This window comes from Symphalangus syndactylus, chromosome 12 (genome assembly GCF_028878055.3).
Source record: "Symphalangus syndactylus isolate Jambi chromosome 12, NHGRI_mSymSyn1-v2.1_pri, whole genome shotgun sequence".
Taxonomy (NCBI): domain Eukaryota; kingdom Metazoa; phylum Chordata; class Mammalia; order Primates; family Hylobatidae; genus Symphalangus; species Symphalangus syndactylus.
The window spans coordinates 82837452-82859770 of NC_072441.2; the positions used below are offsets into that span (position 1 = coordinate 82837452).

At 48.3% G+C, this 22319-nt stretch overlaps 1 protein-coding gene across 6 annotated transcripts in view; it reads left to right on the forward strand.

Annotated features, from left to right (window-relative positions):
- Positions 1 to 22319, forward strand: part of IL6R (interleukin 6 receptor) — a 62277-nt gene that overhangs the window by 35244 nt on the left and 4714 nt on the right. For 3 of the 6 annotated variants that reach the window (XM_063626509.1, XM_063626510.1, XM_063626512.1), the window contains 3 exons: positions 7514 to 7560; positions 8976 to 9045; positions 13802 to 13895. In XM_063626509.1, the coding sequence (XP_063482579.1) occupies positions 7514 to 7560; positions 8976 to 9045; positions 13802 to 13895 (211 nt within the window). Of the gene's footprint in view, positions 1 to 4551; positions 4600 to 5449; positions 5543 to 7513; positions 7561 to 8975; positions 9046 to 13087; positions 13187 to 13801; positions 13896 to 22319 lie in introns of all 6 variants that reach the window. The other 3 variants (XM_063626506.1, XM_063626508.1, XM_063626507.1) reach the window with 3 other exon arrangements.

A 22319-nucleotide genomic window follows, 5' to 3' on the forward strand; every position in this document is an offset into this window, starting at 1 on the left:
GGGGTTTTGCCATGTTGGCGAGGCTGCTCTCGAACTCCTGACCTCAAGTGATCTGCCCATGTATGCCTCCCAAAGTACTGGGTTTACAGGCGTGAGCCACCACACCCAGGCTGAGCATCTTTTCATGTGCTTCTTGGCCATTCATTTATCTTTGGAGAAATATCTATTCAAATAGAAAATTCTTTCTTATGTGAACCTAACTCTGGCCTCACTGGCCCTTGCTCTGTTCTCATCGGATAACCGATGACAAATTTCCTAGTCTGCTCTCTCTGAATTCTTTTGGAGTTCCAAGACCTGCATCTGCTTGGGCTCCTCTTCCCAGGCTGTTACATGAGATGGTCTGTGAATTCTTCACCTTTCTGGCCCCCTTCCCCTGAATCTGGTCTCATTTGTGGATGTCCCTCTTTAAATTGCTGACACTCTCCTTCTATTGGAAGATGGTGTGGTGGGGGCTGTCTGGCCAGCACGGGGTACGGTCTCCACTTTCCAGCCTCAGGTGGGTGTGCTTCTTTGGCATAGACACAGCTTCTGTGGAAGCTCAGACAGAACAATCGGTTTCTTCTCACATAAGGAGCGGACGACTTTGAGCCCTCCACCCTATACATGTGTGGTTTGAGGCAGGGGAAGTCTTCAAAACCCAGTGGTGAATATATCCAAGAAAGAAACCTGCTGTTTCCCTCTCTGCTGAGGGCAGAGCAAGAGGAACTTGGATGATTCTGACGCAAGAGGGGGATTCAGGTTGGAAATTGGCGGGCAGTTCTGAAAAATAAGAGGAAGGTTAGAACACTAGGTGAGGTGTGTGTTATGGACCACAGTTGTTTGGCTGTTAGGGACGCATCAGTGTACTAAACACTGTATCACCGTGTGGGGTGAGCTTACCCACCCCAAGGACCTTCAGCTCTCAAGGCCCAGACAGACAGGATGCACCTGCCTCCCAGCCTAGGTGTGGGAGTGCTGGCCTTTGGGAGACGCAGAGGTCCTGGCAAGCACCTGGGAGTCAGGTTGTATGACATTGGTAAAGTTAGTTCAGCTCTCAGAGCCTCAGTCTTGTCATCTGTAAAGTAGGGATGATAGCACCAATCTTGTTCCTTTCAGAGAGTTTTTGTGAGTCTGATGAAAAAACATTCTTTAGAAATGCTAAAGCATACTGCATTTGTAAGGGGATCAGCAATTACAGGGCAATGCTGGTTCTTGGGAGGAGAGTGGGACCAGGGGCATCCCAGAATCACTATCCTGGATGCCATCGTGAACTCACTGCATTGGAATCTGGAGGAGGAAGTAGAGTGGGTGGTTTGAGAAAGCTTTCCTGGTGGTTTTAGTATGTGCTTGAGGGGGTTGGAGGAGGGCACATGCCCCACCGTAATATATCTAATATGTAATAGATGGTGTTCACAGTGTGATAAGGCCGTGTTCTGTTGGGGCAGTTCAGAGATAAGCAGGAAAAGCTTCATGGAGGAGGTGACAATTGAATTGTGTCTTGAAGGATGTGCAGGAGGGTCCCAGACAGAAAGTGGGGATTGTAGGCAGTGTACAAAGGCATGGAGCTGTGAGCAAGGGGAGTGTGGCAGGGAGCTGCTTGGTGAGGCTGACACATGTATGTGGGTGGTGGTCTGAGTGGGACAGGTGGAGGCCGGCCTTGGTGGGCCCCTGTAGGAGTGGAAGTGGAATGCCATAGAGGGGGCTTTGGAGCCTGGACTTCAGCAGGTGCTGCCCACTTGAGGCTGGGGCCTGGCCCCCACACAGACTGTAGCCCAGGACAGCCTTTTGTATGAAGTTGGGGGTCTCAGGGTCACTCTGTCTTAGCCCTGCTTTGGCCAGCAAGGCCAGGTCACGTCTGTCAGCACCTGCAGCACTGGCTCATGGAAATTGTGCAGGGCAGGAAAAACAGGCTGGTACCTGTGGACAGGGTGCGTGGTCGGCGGCTTTCTCTCAAGCGGGAGTTCTGAATTTATCCTCTCCTGATGGGAGTTCTCCCTGTCACATCAACATTGAGTCTGAGGGAATCACAAAATCATTTTCTTCTTTTTTTTTTTTTTTTTTCAGAGACGGGATCTCATTCTGTTGCCCAAGCGGGAGTGCAGTGGCATAATCATAGCTCACTCCAGCCTTGAACTCCTGCCTTAGCCTCTGAGTAGCTAGGACTATAGGCATGCATCACGATGCCCGGCTAATTTTTTAAAAAATATTTTACAGAGATGAGGTCACCCTATGTTGCACAGGCCTTGAGTGATCCTCCTGCCTCAGCCTCCCAAAGCTCTGGGATTTATAGCCATGAGCCACTGTGCCAGGCTGGAGCCCTTTTTCAAAGAGGGCGTGGGGCAAAATGCCTGGGAAAAGCCCATTAGGTATAAGGGGGTTATTCCTTGCTCCTCACAAATAATCCCTTTAACTCCCTCTCCTATTCCCCAAGAATGGGAATCACACCTGTTGGACGAGGTGATACCAAAGGTTTGCATTTGCACATGAGGGGGTGCCCTGAAGCCAGGACTGGGTGGTCAGTGCCTCTAGCTACATATTACCTTCTCAAACTCTTTGGCCGTCCAGGCCGGGCGCGGTGGCTCACGCTTGTAACCCCAGCACTTTGGGAGGCCGAGGCGGGCGGATCACGAGGTCAGGAGATCGAGACCACGGTGAAAGCCCGTCTCTACTAAAAATACAAAAAATTAGCCGGGCGTGGTGGCGGGCGCCTGTAGTCCCAGCTACTCGGAGAGGCTGAGGCAGGAGAATGGCGTGAACCCGGGAGGCAGAGCTTGCAGTGAGCCGAGATTGCGCCACTGCACTCCAGCCTGAGCGACAGAGCGAGACTCCGTCTCAAAAACAAAACAAAACTCTTTGGCCGTCCATTCTGGAGGAGTTTGTTTTGTTCCTCTCTGCAGCACTCCCAAGTGGGACATTCTGGGGTTAAAGAGCCTTGGTTACACATTTCTGGAGAGATTTTGCCCTGTTCACTTATCCATGTGGCATCCCGGAATTCCCTCTCTGCCCTGTTTTCTGCAGCTTTCTGGAACATTCCACTGGGGACCCCGCCCACTTCCACTGCATCACCTGCCACTTTGTGCAGAGCACTGGCTCTGGAGTCAGGCAGCATTGGGTCTAGTTGCTGCCCTTGCCCTTGACTAGCACGACCCTGGAGAATTACCTCACTGAGACTCAGTTTGCTTATTTGTCAAGTGGGAATAATAATGCCTGCCTCAAAAAACCCAAACCCCAGCCTTGCTGGGTTGTGAGGCTTCAGTGAGGTGAGAAGCAATTAGCACAGAGCCTGGCACATGACAAGGGTGCAATAAATGCCAGCATGACTGCCTTTCACCCGTGTCTCCTGCCAAGCCTGTCTCTTGAGCTTTGGATTCATGTCTTCAACTTGGCCCAGACTTCTGGCCAGATCCTCCCTCCTGTGCCAGGTGCTCAGCATGACCCAAACCAAACATATCACACCCCTCACAGATCTCCCTGCCCTGCTTGTCCAGGGGACACCCCACCCACCCAGCCACCCAGCCAGGAGCTTGCACATCACGCCAAATGTCTCTGCCTTGGTTTGGGTTCTTGCCACATTTCAGTAGCATCTAGCAGTCAGCCATTCTGTTGCACTCCATTCTTCGTGCCCCTCTCCACGACCCTCCTCCCGCACCCTCCCCTTGCCTACCTGCCTGACATCCCTGTGCACAACTGGGCAATTCCTAAACGTTGGGATTTCACGAGTCGGTAAAATTTCAAAAACAATTCTGGGGACCAATTAAAGTTGCTAGCTTTTTTTTTTTTTTTGAAACGGAGTTTCGCTCTTGTTGCCTAGGCTGGAGCGCAATGGCATGATCTCTGGGTTCAAGCGATTCCCTTGCATCAGCCTCCCAAGTAGCTGGGATTACAGGCATGCGCCATCATGCCCGGCTAATTTTGTATTTTTAGTAGAGACGGGGTTTCTCCATGTTGGTCAGGCTGGTCTTAACTCTTGACCTCAGGTGATCCACCCACCTCGGCCTCCCAAAGTGCTGGGATTACAGGCATGAGCCACCGTGCCCGGCTGTTTGCCAGCTTTTAATTTTGCTAAGTAAGGACATAAAATGTAACAAGTAAGTGATAAATAGCTATTAGCATTTACCATCACCATAATTTCATAAAAGAAAGGATGCTTGGTCAGGTATGGTGGCTCAGACCTATAATCCCAGCACTTTACGAAGTTGACGGGGGAGGATTGCCTGAGCCCAGGACATAGAGACCAGCCTAAGGAGACCCTGTCTTTACAAAAAAAAAGTTAAAAAAAAATTAGTCGGGCATAGCAGTGCATACCTGTAGTCCTAGCTAAGTGGGAGGCTGAGGTGGAAGGATCACCTGAGCCCAGCAGTTGGAGGCTGCAATGAGCTATGATTGCACTACTGCACTCCATCCTGGGCAACAGATCGAGACCCTGTCTTAACAACAAAAAGACTGCTTTAACTGCCCCCACACCCGCCCCCCCGAAATGAGGAAGGGTGAAACCTCAAAATGAGGGGCACTTTTGGCACCCAGACACTGTGGAGATGTACACACAGCCTTTTCTCTACTTGTCTCCACTAGGCTTCTCTCCACAGACCATCCCGGCTGGCATTTGGGACCCAGCTGGAGGTGAGTCATTTCTCCTCAGGAGGCTCCTCAGTGAGGTTTATTTATTTGTTTCTACATGAATAGAGGAGCAGTGATGAGCTGTCTGTTGGGTGGTTTAAAGGCTGCGAGGAAAGGTGTGAAGTAGGGTCCCCTTGCTCAGCATGGAGGAGCTGCCTGGCACTGCTGAGCCTGTGGGTCCCACGGTCTCTCCTCCCCTCTTCCTGTGGCTTTGTGGTTCATTCCCAATTTAACCCCAGAAACCTGAGCCACCAGAGGTTACTGGGCATTCTCTGGGCCACAGGCTGTGTTGGGGGTCAGGACTGAGGGTAGAAACTTTCTTCCTGAAGCATCTGTCTTGAGTATAGTATGGGGAGCCTTTAAAAAACCCTAATGACAGCCGGGCGCGGTGGCTCACACCTGTAATCCCAGCACTTTGGGAGGCTGAGGCGGGCGGATCACCAGGTCAGGAGATTGAGACCATCCTGGCTAACACGGTGAAACCCCATCTCTACTAAAAATACAAAAAATTAGCCGGGTGCGGTGGCGGGCGCCTGTAGTCCCAGCTACTCGGGAGGCTGAGGCAGGAGAATGGCTTGAACCCAGGAGGCGGAGCTTGCAGTGAGCTGAGATCACGCCACTGCACTCCAGCCCGGGCGACAGAGCGAGACTTGGTCTCAAAGAAAAAAAAAGCCCTAATGACTGAGTCCCATTTCCATGGTTCTGAGGCAACAAGCAATGTGGAGGCTTCAAGGCTCCAGACAAAGCTGACTCTGGCTGGGTTTGGAAAACTGCTGAACTGCATGAGCATCCATGGGCAGCCATATTTTCTATTTAGGGCTGCCCCATCTTCTTGTTTTCTTCTTTTTTTTAGAGACGAGGTCTCACTATGTTACCCAGGCTGGTCTCAAACTCCTGGCCTCATGGGATTCTCCAGCCTCAGTCTCCCAAAGTGCTGGCATTACAGGTGTGAGTCCAGCCTGCCCCCGTCTTCTTTGTCTTCTGATTTTAGCTTTCATTCTAGCACCTCCATGCCCTCAGGTCATCCTTTAGATACCCTGGGCTATGAGTGTGTAACTGTTCTCTGCTGGGCTGGGAAGAACACAAAGGAATAAGAAACTGGGTCCCTCCCATGAATTCTAGGTTCAATTCAGGTCGCACTTGCTGTGCGGCCTTGAACAAGTCGCTTTCCCTCTCTGGGCCTCTGTTTCCCCTCTGTACAATGGGAAGAGTGGATGCATTCTTATACCTCCTCTAGTGCTGCTGGTGTGTGGTTTCCCCATTACTGGTGACGCCATACTCCAGGAATTCTGGAAACCTTCCCCGACGCAGAAGCAGGGTCACCCTCTCCCCACCTCCTTGCTAGTCCTTCTTACTCCTGGCCCAGCGAGGCTTGTGATTTTTGTGTAAACCATTCTGTGGAATTTTAGAATTCTTGATGGAAAAATGATGAGCTGACAAGAAAATATTTTGAAATCCAGAGCATTCCACTCACTGCCTGTTACGGTTAAGGCCCAGGCTTTCGCTTGGATACTTAGCCTCCTCTTGCCTTGGGGTTTCCGCAGAAACACTGTTCCCGTGGAGGGGGAGGGAGCCGTGAGGGTGCCTGGTCCACATCCCTGCTGCTGCAATGTGTACTAAACCCATACAGGCAGATGAATGTTTGTTTGTTATATATTTTTTATTGCAAAAAGGTGCATAGAAGGAAATTGAAATAGTGCTTATCTCTGGTGATGTGTATCTTTCCATTTTCTTCTTTCTGTGTGCAAATATATAGTATTATGATATATACTGTATTACACAATAAATAATCATAAAAATATATTTCTATAGAAAGTTTGAATCAAAATACATAGAATTTTTCTTGTCTTGCATTCTTCATACAGCATTATGTCATGTCTTCAATGTTTTTCTAAAATATTTTTGGCCAGACATGGTGGCACATGCCTGTAGTCCCAGATACTTGGGAAGCTGAGATGGGAGGATCACTGAAGCCCAGAAGTTAAAGCTACAGTGAGCCATCGTCATGCCACTGCACTCTAGCCTGGTGATGGAGCGAGACCCTGTCTCAAAAAATATATAATAATTGGCCAGGCACGGTAGCTCATTCCTGTAATCCTAGCACTTTGGGAGGCCAAAGCAGATAGATCACCTGAGGTCAGGAATTCGAGACCAGCCTGGCCAATATGGTGAAACCCTGTCTCTACTAAAAATACAAAAATTAGCTGGGTGTGGTGGCGGGCGCCTATAATCCCAACTACTTGGGAGGCTGAGGCAGAAGAATCGCTTGAACCCAGTGGGTGGAGGTTGCAGTGAGCCGAGATCATGCCACTTCACTCCAGCCTGGGCAAAAGAGTGAAACTCCATCTCGAAAAAAAAAAAAAAAATATATATATATATATATATATATAAAATAAATTTTAAAAGTTTCTGCATTATGTAGTTATGTCATAATTTCTATAGCTAGTCCCTTATGGTTGGATATTTGGTTATTTCCAGCATGCTGTTTTTTTTTTTTGTTTGTTTGTTTTTTGTTTTTTTTTTTGAGATGGATCTTCACTCTTGTTGCCCATGCTGGAGTGCAATGGCATGATCTCGGCTCACTGCAACCTCTGCCTCCCGGGTTCAAATGGTTCTCCTGCCTCAGCCTCCTGAGTAGCTGGGATTACAGGCATGCGCCAGCACACCTGGCTAATTTTGTATTTTTAGTAGAGACGGGGTTTCTCCATGTTGGTCAGGCTGGTCTCGAACTCCCAACCTCAGGTGATCTGCCCAGCCTCCCAAAGTGCTGGGATGACAGGTATGAGCCACCGCACCCAGCCCATGCTGTTCTTTTAAATAACATTGAGAGGAACTTTTTTTTTCTGATGCTGAAGCCCCTGAGACAGGACTCCAGGGCCCATGAATCACTAATAACGAGCCTTTCTTCTGTCTGCAGAATCCAGGAGTCCTCCAGCTGAGAACGAGGTGTCCGCCCCCACGCAGGTGAGCTCCTGTTCTTGTAAAAGGGTCAGGGCTGCAGCACCTCGTGGTTAGGAGTGTGGGCTGATGCCAGACCGAATTTGGCTTAAATCCCAGCTCTGTCACTTAGTAGAAATGTGGTTGTGGTGAGTTACCTGCGCTTTTCAAACCTCTGTGAAAGGGAATCATAGAAATTATCTTGTCCCAGGACTGTAAGGAGTGGAGCAGCGCTGGCCTGGCATGCAGAACTGCTCTGCGTCTAGCGGCTGCTATTTCATCTCTGAGCTTTTTGGACACCGCTAACAGCTTAGCTTGAGATTGGATTCTGTTTATCTGTGTCCTTCCCCTGTGGACTCCTGGTGTCATAATTTGCTGGGAAGAGGATTACCTCTGAAGCTGCTTAACAAATTCCTTGAGTAATCCAATTTCCTATCCAACTGTGTCTCCTCCTGTGGCCCTCAATTCCCTAAATGCTAAGCTGGGAGGCATAGCCACTTCTGGAGCTGTGCAGCACAGGGAAGGAGCCTGGGGCTCTTGACCCTTATCTGTGTTCCATGTAGGAACAGCTGCAGGTGAAGCCCTTACCCATGGGGCTAGAGTGCTCCCAACACGGGTTCTGGGGAAACTGACACCGACTGAGGACTGGCCACATCCTGCTAAACTGTGAGCCTCGCATTTGCTGTTTCATTGGCTCCTTATGTTAACATTACAAGGGAGTGCTTGTAAGGGCTTCTTAACATGGGTTAAGAAGTCTGAGGCCAGGGCTCACACCTGTAATCCCAGCACTTTGGGAGGCCGAGGCAGGCAGATCACCTGAGGTTGGGAGTTCAAGACCAGCCTGACCAACATGGAGAAACCCTGTCTCTACTGAAAATACAAAATTAGCCGGGTGTGGTGGCGCATGCCTGTAATCCCAGCTATTTGATAGGCTGAGGCAGGAAAATCGCTTGAACCTGGGAGGCGGAGGTTGCAGTGAGCTGAGATCATGCCATTGCACTCCAGCTTGGGTGACAAGAGTGAAACTCCATTTCACAAAAAAAACAAAAAAATAAAAAGAAGTCTGTCCAAGGTGACATAGCTTGTAAGTGGTGGAACCAGGATTCCAGTCACGGTAGTACGTGCATCCTTGCATCGGACCTGTAAGGACAACAGCTGCTTCAGTGTATCCACCGAGCATCTTCTCTGCGCAGGGTGCCGTGCCCTTAAGCTTTTGGTGGAGAGGCAGGTGGAAAGAAAGCCCCACCTTTAGCAGGCATGGTGTGGATAGAAAAAATGCAAATAATAGTATTATTGATTTTTCCACTGTTATGAATGAAATGGAGAAAGGAATGCTTTGGGTGAATCAAGGAGGGCTCTGAGGAGGAGGTAACTCCTGAACTGGTTCTGAATGATGGTGCAATCTGCAGAAACAGGCTGATGGTGAGGAATGTCTCTTTTAGGCACTTACTACTAATAAAGATGATGATAATATTCTCTTCAGAGATTCTGCAAATGCGACAAGCCTCCCAGGTAAGGACTGGGTATTTTCATATTCCCAGGGTCTGAGGGACAGAAGATTTGTCTCTGCAGAAAGTCCTTTCTTATTTGGACATGTCATCAGAGGATCAATCACAGATCAATCGCAGAAATGTTTTTTTGTTTTTTTTTGTTGTTGTTGGAGACAGAGTCTTGCTCGGTTGCCCAGGCTGGAGTGCCGTGGCACAATCTCGGCTCACCACAACCTCCATCTCCCAAGTTCAAGCGATTCTCCTGCCTCAGCCTCCCAAGTAGCTGGGATTACAGGCGCATGTCACCATGCCCAGCTAATTTTTGTATTTTTAGTAGAGACAGGGTTTCACTATGTTGGCCAGTCTGGTCTTGAACTCCTGACGTTGTGATCCACCCACTTCGGCCTCCCAAAGTGCTGAGATTACAGGCATGAGCCACTGTGCCTGGCCAGAAATGTTCTTTTATTACTTTATGTGTTGAACTTTGATATTGTTAGCTAGGATATAATGAGGAGACCGTAAGAAAAGTGGGACAAATCAGTGAGATATTTCACAATTGGCCCACAATACAAACCAATGTGCTGCAAACAAGATTATTGGAGTCTGAAATGGAATACCTGTTGAGGGAAATCTTTATTTTGGGAGCCCTTGATTTCAATGCTTTTAATTCCCTATCCCTGCAAGACCAGGAAAGCTTACCAGTATTTGAATCAAGAAAGATCACAAGTCCTGTGTTTGACTAGGTATGTGGGACTTACGGAATCCAGACTCCAGAGGTTCAGTGGTTGAGCAGCTCCAGCTGATGACTCTTGGGCTTTGTGAGGCAGTCCTTGCCCTCATTCTCCATCCCTGGGTGGATTCCTGCCTGCACCTGATGCTGGCTGCCTCTGCTACAACAGCCCAGGTGCAAAGCCCTACCATGGTGCAGTGCACCTGTGGAGGACCTGCTAAATACCTGCGGCTGAGCTCTGCACGGTTGGGGACTCGGAGAGGATTAGAGCCATCCCTGTTCTCAAGGAGGCTACAGTCCAGGCTCTGACAAAGAGTAAACTGGTAGCTGTGACAAAGACCAGAATGTGAGATGGGCCAAAAGGGAGGCACAGATAAAGCAAAGTGGAATTTAGAGATTGAGAGAGTGTATCAAGCTGAGCAGTCACAGAAAGTTCATGGAGGCGGTGCCATTTGAAATGGGCTTTGAATGGTATGGGTGGGATGCAAGAGGCTGGGTGTTCAAAGGTTGCTGTGGGCCTGGCGCAGTGGCTTACGCTACTGTAATCCCAGCACTTTGGGAGGCCGAGGCAGGAGAATCACCTGAGGTCAGGAGTTCAGGACTAGCCTGGCCAACATGGTGAAACCCTGTCTCTACTAAAAATACAAAAATTAGCCGGGCGTGATGGCAGGTGCCTATAATCCCAGCTACTTGGGAGGCTGAGGCAAGAGAATCGCTTGAACCCGGGAGGTGGAGTTTGCAGTGAGCTGAGATCGAGCCACTGCACTCTAGCCTGGGCCACAGAGTGAGACTCCATGTCAAAAAAACAAAACAACAACAACAACAAAAACAAAAGCTGCTGTGGAGGAGGAGACCCTCCAGTCCTCTTCGTCCACCCTCACTGATAATTTTTTTTTTTTTTGAGACAGAGTCTCGTCAAGCGATTCTCCTGCCTCAGTCTCCCGAGTAGCTGAGATTACAGGCATGCACCACCACGCCTGGCTAATTTTGTATTTTTAGTAGAAACGGGGTTTCTCCATGTTAGGCTGGACTCGAACTCCCGACCTCAGGTGATCTGCCTGCCTCGGTCTCCCAAAGTGCTGGGATTACAGGTGTGAGCCACCGTGCCCGCCAGCATTCTCAAATTTAACATGTCTAAAAAAGAACACCTGACGCCTCCCCACCTCTTCAACCCAGATCTGTTCTTCTCCATCTTCCCTATCTCAGTAACTGGTACCGCATTTGCTCAGGTGCGGGGGATCGGGCACGTTTCCTCCCTACTCCTCATCCTGTGTCCAGTCCCTCAGCAAGCGTTGTGCTTGCGCTTTGAGACATATCTAGGAGTTCACCACTCCTCACCATCTCCAGTGCCAACACCCAGTCCAGCCCCTGCCACCTCTCATCCAGCAGGTATTCCTGGGCTGCCAACTGGTCTACCAACTTCTAGTCTTAACCCCTAACCAACTCTTTTCCAAGCAGCACTTAGAGTATCCCTTAAAACACAAATCCAAGCTCTCTCTGGCTCAGTACCATCTCCACCAGAGTAAAAGTCAAAGTCTTGACAATGTCCCCAGTTTCTACGGGGAGTCCCCGCGAAGCCATGTGGTCCCCTATCTTTAGACGTTGCCTCCCCATTCTCCCTTTCCTCGCTCTGCCCCAGCCACACTGCCCTCCTTGCTCCTCCACACATGCTCTACCTCAGGGCCTTTGCGCTTGCTGTGTGCTCTGCCTGGATAGGCTTCCTCTGACATCCACTTGGCCAGTTCCTTCCTATCACTCAAGTCTCTGCTCAGATGCACCCTTCTCTGGGAGGCTTTTCCTGATAATTTTTTAAAAAAACATGTGTTTGGCCGGGCGCGGTGGCTCACGCCTGTAATCCCAGCATTTGGGAGCCGAGGCGGGCGGATCACGAGGTCAGGAGATTGAGACCATCCTGGCTAACACGGTGAAACCCCGTCTTTACTAAAACTACAAAAAATTAGCCGAGCGTGGTGGCGGATGCCTGTAGTCCCAGCTCCTCAGGAGGCTGAGGCAGGAGAATAATGTGAACCTGAGAGGCGGAGGTTGCAGTGAGCGCCACTGAGCGACTCCGTCTCAAAAAAAAAAAAAATTCGTTTGTCTGTCTCCCTTGATTGGATGTAAGATCCATTTAGACACATGATAGGCACTCAAAGAATATTTGTTGGATGAAAGAAGGAACAAATATATGGCCGGGCGCCGTGGCTCATGCCTGTAATCCCAGCACTTTGGGAGGCCGAGGTGGGCGGATCACCTAAGGTCAGGAGTTGGAGACCAGCTTGGGCAACATGGCAAAACCTCATCTCTACAAAAAATACAAAAATTAGCCTGGCGTGGTGGCGTGTGCCTGTTGTCCCAGGTACTTGGGAGGCTGAGGTAGGAGAATTGCTTGAACCCAGGAGGCGGAGGCTGCAGTGAGTGGAGATCACACCACTGTACTCCAGCCTGGGTGACAAGATCAAGACTCCATTTCAAAAAAAAGAAGGAACAAATATAAAAGATGATGAAATATTAATAAATGACAAGCCAAGCATACTGCTTTCATTACACAGTTGCATCTCTCAAGAGACATGGGACATGCTCAGAGAAACTTGTCTTTGCAGCCAGTGCCCACTCACCAGTCTGGGCTCGCTGCACTGCCTGACTCCAGTAGGCATCTGAAGTGATGGCTGGCAGGCAGCCTCTTCATCAGCAGTGGATTGCATTTTGGGTAGAAGAGCCTGAATGCTGGGTCCATACAATTATGACTGCATTCCCAGCAGAAGGAGATGGTTTTGTTTAGATGTGCCCTCTGTCCAGTCCAGAGACTCTGGCAGTGGTAGGAAGAGCCTTTCTGTGGGAAGACATGGCTGCTTGAAAAGCTAGATTGTTCTTTCCTTCATTGAAAGAAATATTTTGGGGATCCTACTTTGTATTCGGCACTGTGTAAGCAGCTGGCAGTGTTACAGTGAAAAAGACACATGTGGTCCCTGCCTTCAGGGAACTCAGTCTAGAGGTGGAAATGGAGAAATACTGGGAGGGGCACTTGGTCAGCTTGGAGTGGGGTCAGTTCTCAAAGAAGTGACATCACCTCGTCTGAGATCCAAAGGCCAAGTAGGGACTAGACAGCAAAAGGGTGCAGCAAAGGTAGAGAAAGCAGACAGGAGAGAAGAGGGAACGTGTGTGGAGAGCCCTGGAGGAAAAAGATCACGGCTTGTTGGGGAACTGAATGAAGTTCATATGGCTGGGGCTTGAGTACCAAATGCAGGGCCAGGCAAGAGATGACACCCCCATGGAGAAAACTGCTTCCAAATACTTGATTTAAAGCATCCAGTCCTCTCTGACATTGTCCTCAAAGGAACTGCCATCAAGGAGGTCCCCAAAGCCTTCCGTTTATTGTATCCTCTTTGTGCCTTGTGGGGGCAGGTGGAATGCCACCAGAAAAGCCACTCTGAAAGTGAGTAGGAGTCCGTGGCTAGCCACAGGCGCTCAGAAACCCTGAGCTTGAGGTGTCTCTCTTGCCAAGTGGTGGAATCCTGGAATCTACAGTGGGCTTTGTTAAGAAACAAACAAACAAGGCCGGGCGCGGTGGCTCACGCTTGTAATCCCAGCACTTTGGGAGGCCGAGGCGGGCGGATCACAAGGTCAGGAGATCGAGACCACGGTGAAACCCTGTCTCTACTAAAAATACAAAAAAAAATTAGCCAGGCGTGGTGGCGGGCGCCCGTAGTCCCAGCTACTCGGAGAGGCTGAGGCGGGAGAATGGCGTGAACCCGGGAGGCGGAGCTTGCAGTGAGCTGAGATTGCGCCACTGCACTCCAGCCTGGGCGACAGAGCGAGACTCAGTCTCAAAAAAAAAAAAAAAAAAAGAAACAAACAAAAAAAACAGTTAAGCTTGTTAAATGGCCTGTTGGTTGGCAGAGCTGTTTCATTTCTGGGAGGGGGGTTGGAGGGGAAGGTTCCTTTGAGGCTTTTGACAGCACCAGCTAAGTGGTTTTCTTCTCCTCCTCCTGTTCCTTTTTCTCCATATTCTCCTCTTTCTCTTCTATCTTCATTTTTTTTTTTAACCTAGTGCAAGATTCTTCTTCGGTACCACTGCCCACATTCCTGGTTGCTGGAGGGAGCCTGGCCTTTGGAACGCTCCTCTGCATTGCCATTGTTCTGAGGTGAGATGGGTCCTGGGGGATGGCCCTGTGGTGTTCTCATATTTCTTATCTAGCTTTCCTTTGCCCATTCTGAAATTTACAGTGCATTTATTCATTCATTTATCCATTCATCAAATGAATGCACACACCACAACACACACAGCACCTACTATTATGCCAAGCCCTGTTTTAGGTGCTGCAGGAGACAATGCTGGGCAGGACAGATACAGTCTCAGGAAGAAGCCAGACACGAAGAGGTAATCACTGCTGTGGTAAGAGCTACAAAAGGCATGACATGGTGAGGAGAACTGACCTGGCATTAAGGAGGAAGAGGAATTGTTCTGATAAAGAAGAGCGTTCTTATTTTGAGTCAGCATCTCACTCTGTCACCCAGGCTGGAGTGCTGTGGTGCAATCTCGCCTCACAGGACAACCTCTGCCTCCTAGGTTCAAGTGATCCTCCCACCTCAGCCTCTGGAATAGCTGGGACTGCAGGTGCACACCACCCTGCCTAGCTAATTTTTCTATTTTTTGTAGAGATGAGGTTTCATGTTGCCCAGGCTGGTCTCAAACTCCCAGGCTCAAGTGATCCACCTACCTTGGCCTCCCAACGTGTTGGGATTACAGGTGTGAGCTACCACGCCCAGCCCAAAGAGGGTTCTTAGGAGAGAAGCCCAGGATGTAATATGGTTGACAGTGTGTTCATGCACATGTCTGTGGCAGGGGGGCAGCACGGTTGGGGCAATATGAGGTGGGAAGAGTGGAGAGGTAGGCTGGCACCAGGTCATAAAAGGCCTTGAAAGAGGTGGGAGGATTTTAGGCCTTCTCTTAAGGCTAATGAGTATCTATTGGAGTTTTTTTTCTTTTTCTTTTTCTTTCTCTTTTTTTTTTTTGAGACAGAGTCTTGCTCTGTCGCCCAGGCTGGAGTGCAGTGGCGTGATCTCAGCTCACTGCAACCTCCACCTCCTGGGTTCACACCATTCTCCTGCCTCAGCTTCCCGAGTAGCTGGGACCGCAGGCGCCCGCCACCACGCCTGGCTAATATTTTGTATTTTTAGTAGAGACAGGGTTTCACTGTGTCAGCCAGGATGGTCTCGATCTCCTGACCTTGTGATCCGCCCGCCTTGGCCTCCCAAAGTGCTGGGATTACAGGCGTGAGCCACCGTGCCCAGCCTGTTGGAGTTTCAAGAAGAACCTGGGCCAGACGCTGTGGCTCACGCCTGTAATTCCATCACTTTGGGAGGCCGAGGCAGGTGGATCACCTGAGGTAAGGAGTTCGAGACCAGCCTGGCCAAAATGATAAAACCCTGTCTCTACTAAAAATATAAAAATTTGCTGGGCATGGTAGTGCGTGCCTGTAATCCCAGCTACTCGGGAGACTGAGGCAGGAGAATCGCTTGAACCCGGAAAGCGGAGGTTGCAGTGAGCCGAGATTGCGCCACTGCAATCCAGCCTGGGTGACAGAATGAGACTCATCTCAAACAAAGAAAACCAAAAAGTCACTCTCAATGGGGTGAGTGAAAATGGATGCAATAGCCCAGGGTCTGGGCAAGAGGTAATAATAAACTGTTTTAGGATGGTGGCAATGGGTTGGAGAGCCATGAATAGATTTTTTTTTTTTTTTGAGATGGAGTTTTGCTTTTGTTGCCCAGGCTGGAGTGCAGTGGTGCAATCTCAGCTCACTGCAACCTCAGCCTCCTGGGTTCAAGCAATTCTTGTGCCTCAGCCTCCTGAGTAGCTGGGCTTGCAGGTGAATGTCACTATGCCTGGCTAATTTTTTGTATTTTCAGCAGAAATGGGATTTCATCATGTTGGCCAGGCTGGTCTTGATCTCCTGACCTCAGGTGATCCACCTGCCTCCACCTCCCAAAGTGCTGGGATTACAGGCGTGAGCCACTGCACCCGGCCTCAAGATATATTTTAGAGGTAGAATTGACAAGGCTTGACAACAGATTAGATGAGAAGGATGAAGGAGAGGGAGGAGTCCGGGGTGATCCTCCTGTGTGTGGCTTCAGCAGTTCGGCAGATGGTACTGTCATTCACTAAGACTGGAAACACCTGAGGATAGACAAGTCTCAGTGAAAAGTGGTGATTCCGCTTTGGGACCCACTGAGTTTGAGATGCCCCAAGAACCTCAAGTGGACATGCTTGGCAGACAACACAGATCGTCACCAGCATGTAGATGGCAATAAGAGTCATTGGGTGGGGGTTGGGGATAGGGCTGAACCCTGTGGGGATCCAAGGTGAAAAGTTCTGTAGAGAAGGAAGTGCTGGGAAAGAGGCTGACAGGAACCAAGAGATTCTGGTGTTGTAAGAACCAGAGGGAGGGAGTGTGCATTAGACACTGAAGAAACACAGTAGGTGCTGGAATTACAATATGAATATGACCTTTCCGCCCTTCCGAGAACCACATACTCAAATGATGAAAATACCATGTGAAGGTATTCATGGTAGCTCACGCCTGTAATCCCAACACTTTGGGAGGCCGAGGCGTGTGGATCACCTCATGTCAGGAGTTCAAGACCAGCCTGACCAACATGGTGAAACTCCGTCTCTACTAAAAACACAAAAATTAGCTGGGCATAGTGGCACATGCCTGTAATCTCAGTTACTCAGGAGGCTGAGGCAGGAGAATCACTTGAACCCAGAAGGCAGAGGTTGCAGTGAGCCAAGATTGCGCCACTGCACTCCAGCCTGGGCTACAGAGCAAGACTCCGTCTCAAAAAAAAAAAAAAAAAAAAAAGAAAAGAAAAAATAAAGTAACATTTGAGAAGCACCACACAGTTAAATCCAAGGCCCCCAAGCAGGACCTCCTTAGGAATATTCCATGTATCAATCTAGGAACTTAAAGGTCACCTTTAAATGCTCTGCCCTAGTATTCTTTTCCAGCCATGGTTAGGAAATACTCATTCAGGCTGAATTGCACCCTGGCTGCTGTCTCATCATGCCCATTTCATCCCAATCATCTTCGTTCCATTTGGTCATTGGTTTTGTCATTCATTTCCAAGTTTGCAGAAAAGTCAGCCAACAGTGCCTTCAATGAACAAGCAATAATGAAATTTTTCGGTGTTCACAATTTTACTGCAGGAACTGGCTGCTTTTCATAAGCTGAAACCCTAAAAGAAGTCAGGCTGGGTCTTCTGGGCAGCGGTTAATCGTGCTGATCTACAAGTGGAGGAGACATTGCACTCTGTCCTTCTTTCTACTTGTAGAGAGCTTTCTACACGTTAGCTCATCAGACCCTGCCAGTAGCCCTGATCTAGCTTGACTATCGAGTGTGGTGTGGGTTGAAAGATTAGCAAGATGACTACTCAAATTGGGTTCAGGGTTGTTTTCACTTTTCTTTTTCTTTTTTTTTTTTTTTTTTGAGACGGAGTCTTGTTTTGTCGCCCAGGCTGGAGTGCAGTGGCGCAATCTCGGCTCACTGCAACCTCTGCCTCCCGGGTTCAGGCCATTCTCCTGCCTCAGCCTCCCGAGTAGGTGGGACTACAGGCACCCACCACCAGGCCTGGCTATTTTTTTGTATTTTTTTTGGTAGAGACAGGGTTTCACTGTGTTAGCCAGGATGGGCTCGATCTCCTGACCTCGTGATCCACGCGCCTTGGCCTCCCAAAGTGCTGGGATTACAGGCGTGAGCCACCGTGCCCGGCCTTCACTTTGCTTTTTCAATGAAGTAGAGAACAAGCCGTCTAAAGGGTGTGTGGAAGATGAGATTCTTAATGAGTGGAGGTAGCTCCTTGGAGGACACAAAGCCTGTTATATTTTTTGGCCAGTGAGGGGCCATGTCAGCATCCACGGGTCTACCTCCTGCCTACCAAAGGATTCCTTGCCTCACCCTAGGTATATCCTGCTGTGTTCTGGCTCTGTGTCTACATTAGGGCTTCAACGGACTTTTCTCATAACCCACCACAGGCCCTATAGAGTAGAGTAGATATGATATCCATTTGACAGGGGAGGAAACTGAAGCTAAAAGAGATGGTGTGATAACAGCTAGTAAGAATAGGCCGGGCGTGGTGGCTCACACCTGTAATCCCAGCACTTTGGCAGGCCAAGGCGAGTGGATCACCTGAGGTCAGGCTTTCGAGACCAGCCTGGCCAATGTAGAGAAACCCTGTCTCTACTAAAAATAGAAAAATTAGCTGGGCATGGTGCTGTGCACCTGTAATCCCAGCTACTTGGGAGGCTGAGGTAGGAGAATCACTTGAACCCAGGAGGCACAGGTTGCAGTGAGCCGAGATCGCGCCACTGGCACTCCAGCCTGGGCAACAGAAGGAGACTCCATCTCAAAAAAAAAAAAAAAAAAAAGATGAAGAAGAAAAAGAAGGCCAAGAATCAAACCAAAAACTCCTGCTATTTCTATAGGGCCTTAGGGGTCATCTAGTCAAACTCTTTCATTTTATAAATGAGGAAACAGCCCCCAAAGGTAAAATGACTTGCCCAAGGACAAGCAAGAGCCAGGAGTGGAACACACGCCCTGAGAGTCCCTGCCTGTGGTCCCTGCCTGCTATTGGCTAAGAGCTGGGCCCAGCTGGTCCCATTGGCCCACCACTGGCCCTTAACATGCAGCACCATCTTGGTGTGTTGTAACGGCTAATACAGGAGTATTAGGTTGATAACAGACCTGGTTTGCTATTCTGCTGATGATGCTTGGACACTGGCTGGTTGCTCAACAACCAGAGTCCCTGCAGGCACAGACAGGGCCAGTGCCCTGTGCTGAGAACATGCCAGGAATTTATTTCCTAGCCTAGTGAGTTTCCATTTTCTTCTGTATAAGGCAAATTTGTATGGAAAGAGGCCAATTATTTCAAGTGATGAAGAAGCCTTCTATTCCCCAAATCCCCTCTGTCTAGCAAAGAGTATAAACTTAGAAATACCGTGGGGCTCTCGGCTGCCAAAATGGCTGAACTATGGTTACCGTGGGATGGCCACATTTACAGTAGGTGAAGGTTGACTTCATCCTGCCAGTCTGTATTATATTTTTTTGTATGGCCCTAAATATTTTTCCAGCAATATCAGTGAATTTTTTCTTTGTTTTTTATTACTCATTCTTTTTTTCTGAATCATAGATGATTTTTTAAAATTTAAATATGCTATCGAAAAGGCTTGCCATCTTACAGGGGCCAATTCCTCCCACCCTATTCCCTGTCCCCCACTGATTCTCTGTATTTTAGGTTATCAGGCACTGGGAAAATAGAATTCTTCTAGCAGAGAATTATTTTTCTGCATATTTATCTAGAATGAACTTACATCATTAAGTGAGGACTTCCTATGTGTATGCCTATGACTTAAACATCATTTTGTTTTGAATGTAGTGTATCATTCCGGTATTTTAAAATCAGAGCTTCTGCTACCTCCACAGCTGGGGGACGAGCAGAGGGACTTTCATGGTGTTCTGGGCCATGGAGGTGGCTGGGTGCAGTGGGCACTGTCTGTGGCCTTTGGGGTAAAAGGGGTGGCACCTTGGTTTCTACATATCTTTCTAAAAAAGAGTGAGAGTTTTGAGCATTTTAAAAAACTTCTTTTAGCTACAGAATCTTTTCTTTAAACAAAACTTTTTGAAGCCCAAATATGTAAAATAGATGAAAGGTGGAGGTCAAGGTGCAAAAGGAGGCAGCAGAGAGCTCATCTGTTTCTTCTTTCTGCCCGCCCCGTGTCCTCTCCAGCCCCCAGGCCCTGCTCACACCCATCCAGGCCAGCTCTGGACACCATCAGGTTGGCTGGTTTCAAAGTCCTCTTTGAGTTTAGTGATTTTCAGAAAAGAATTCATACTCTCCTTAGAATATTTCAAAAGGAAAGCTCACCTTTCTTTGCTACTCATTCAGTTACTTTGAAAAAAAACTGAGGACAGAGATTGCTTCCATATTAGGTCAATAGGGACTTAAAAAATACATACATACACACATACATATGTATGTGATATGTGATTATTACCGGAGATTTGCTAAACAATGACAAATGGAAAAAAATATATGTCATCCAAAGAGAGCCACTGTTAATTTTCAAAATGTAAATGTAACTGAAGTCTAACAAACATACAGAAAAGTTCCCACATCATGTGTACAGCGCCATGAAGTGTACACACCCATGTCATTATAATTATAATGAGATGCACGTGGCAAGTCAAGATGCCAAGACACCAGGTTGCAGCAGAGAAAGAGGTTTAATCAGAGGGTCATCTAAGGAGGAGATGGGAGGAAACCTCTGTAGGGTCTAGCCGTACGGAGCTTAGCGAGTGTTCTCCCTGTGTGCGGAGATGAGAGATTGTAATAAATAAAGACATAAGACAAAGAGATGAAGAGAAAGCACCTGGGCCTGGGGGACCACTACTATCAAGATGCGGAGACCAGTAGTGGCCTCGAATGTCTGGGCTCGCTGTTATTTACTGCATACAAGACCAAGGGGGCAGGGTAAGGAGGGTAAATCTTCTAAGTGATTGACAAGGTGAAGCAAGTCATGTGATTGCAGGATAGGCGGCCTTTCCCTTTTAGGTAGCTGAAGCAGAGAGAAGGCAGCATATGTCAGCGTTTTCTTCTCTGCACTTATAAGAAAGATCAAAGACTTTCCAGACTTTCACTATTTCTTCTACCGTATCTACTATGAACTTCAAAGAGGAAGCAGGAGGCGGGAGGAGCATGAAAGTGGACAAGGAACGTGACCATTGAAGCACAGCACTGCAGGGAGGGGTTTAGGCTTCTGGATGACTGCAGGCAGGCCTAGATAATATCCAGCCTCCCACAAGAAGCTGGTGGAGGACAGTGTTCCCTGACTCCTCCAAGGAAAGGAGACTCCCTTTCGTGGTCTTCTAAGTAACAGGTGCCTTCCCAGACACTGGCGTTGCCGCTTGACCAAGGAGCCCTCAAGCGGCCCTTATGCGGGCATGACAGAGGGCTCACCTCTTGCCTTCTAGGTCACTTCTCACAATGTCCCTTCAGCACCTGACCCTATACCCGCCGGTTATTCCTAGGTTATATTAGTAATGCAACAAAGAGTAATATTAAAAGCTAATGGTTAATAATGTTTAGAATAATGATTGATAATTGTTCATGATCATCTCTATATCTAATTTGTATTATGACTATTCTTATTCTAACTATTTTATGTATTATACTGAAACAGTTTGTGCCTTCAGTCTTGCCTTGGCACCTAGGTAATCCTCCGCCCACACCTCAAATCCATCTCCCCAAGGAATTTGGGGCTAGGGTTGTAAAAATGTTGGACTGGGCCAAAGTGTGGGGATGGTTGACTGGTTGCAGGGTGTAGGGTGAGGTCCTGGGACAAGGAGATGAAGAAGCTGTCTTCTCATGCCAATCCCATTCCTCTGTGAGGGTCTTCAAACTGGTTGCTGGAATTCGGGGTCTGTAAAACATCTTAAGTGATCCTTAAACAAAAGTCTTAGGATGCTAGTGTCAGAAATCATATCTACAGAAACAACAGGGATGCAGATGGTCAGTGTCTAGGGCTACGTGACTTTTTGCCATAAGGAAATGGGCCAAAGTGCAGCCTGATTACTGCTTCATTATAACTATTAATATATTTCTGTCCAGAACCCAGCATGCAATTTTTGTCAACCCTGTGGAGATGGTTTCACAATCAACACCCAGATCAAGAACACTTAATATTTAGACAAATTTCCTGAGTCTTTTTCCTCTGCCTAGTTTCTTGTTTGTTTTTACACAGCCATGATTATTCTGTATCCTCAGCTCTGCATCCTGCCTTTCACACTTAGCACTATAGCCTAGGCATTCTTTCCCATTAGTACAAATTCTTTGTAAATCTCACTTTTTTTTTTTTTTGAGACGGAGTTTCACTCTTATTGCCCAGGCTGGAATGCAATGGTGCGATCTCAGCTCACTGCAGCCTCCGCCTCCTGGGTTCAAGCAGTTCTCCTGCCTCAGTCTCCTGAGTAGCTGGGATTACAGGCGCCTGCTACCATGCCCGGCTAATTTTTGTATTTTTTAATAGAGACAGGGTTTCACAATGTTGGTCAGGCTGGTCTCGAACTCCTGACCTCGTTATCTGCCCGCCTCGGCCTCCCAAAGTGCTGGGATTACAGGCGTGAGCCACCGTGCCTGGCCATAAATCTCACTTTCATTAGCTGTACTATTAGGTGGATATACCAATTTCTCTTAATCAACCTCCTATTACTCCTAATTGGTGGCACCCAAACATTACCAATTATTTGGGTGTTATTTTGCTTTTATTTTATTTATTTATTTATTTATTTAGACATATCACTCTGTCGCCCAGGCTGGAGTGCAGTGGCACGATCTCAGCACACTGCAACCTCTGCTTCCTGGGTTCAAGCAATTCTTCTGCCTCAGCCTCCTAAGTAGCTGGGATTACAGGCATGCACCACGACACCCGGCTAATTCTTTTTTAGTAGAGATAGGGTTTTGCCACATTGGCCAGGCTGGTCTTGAACTCCTGACCTCAAGTGATCCACCCA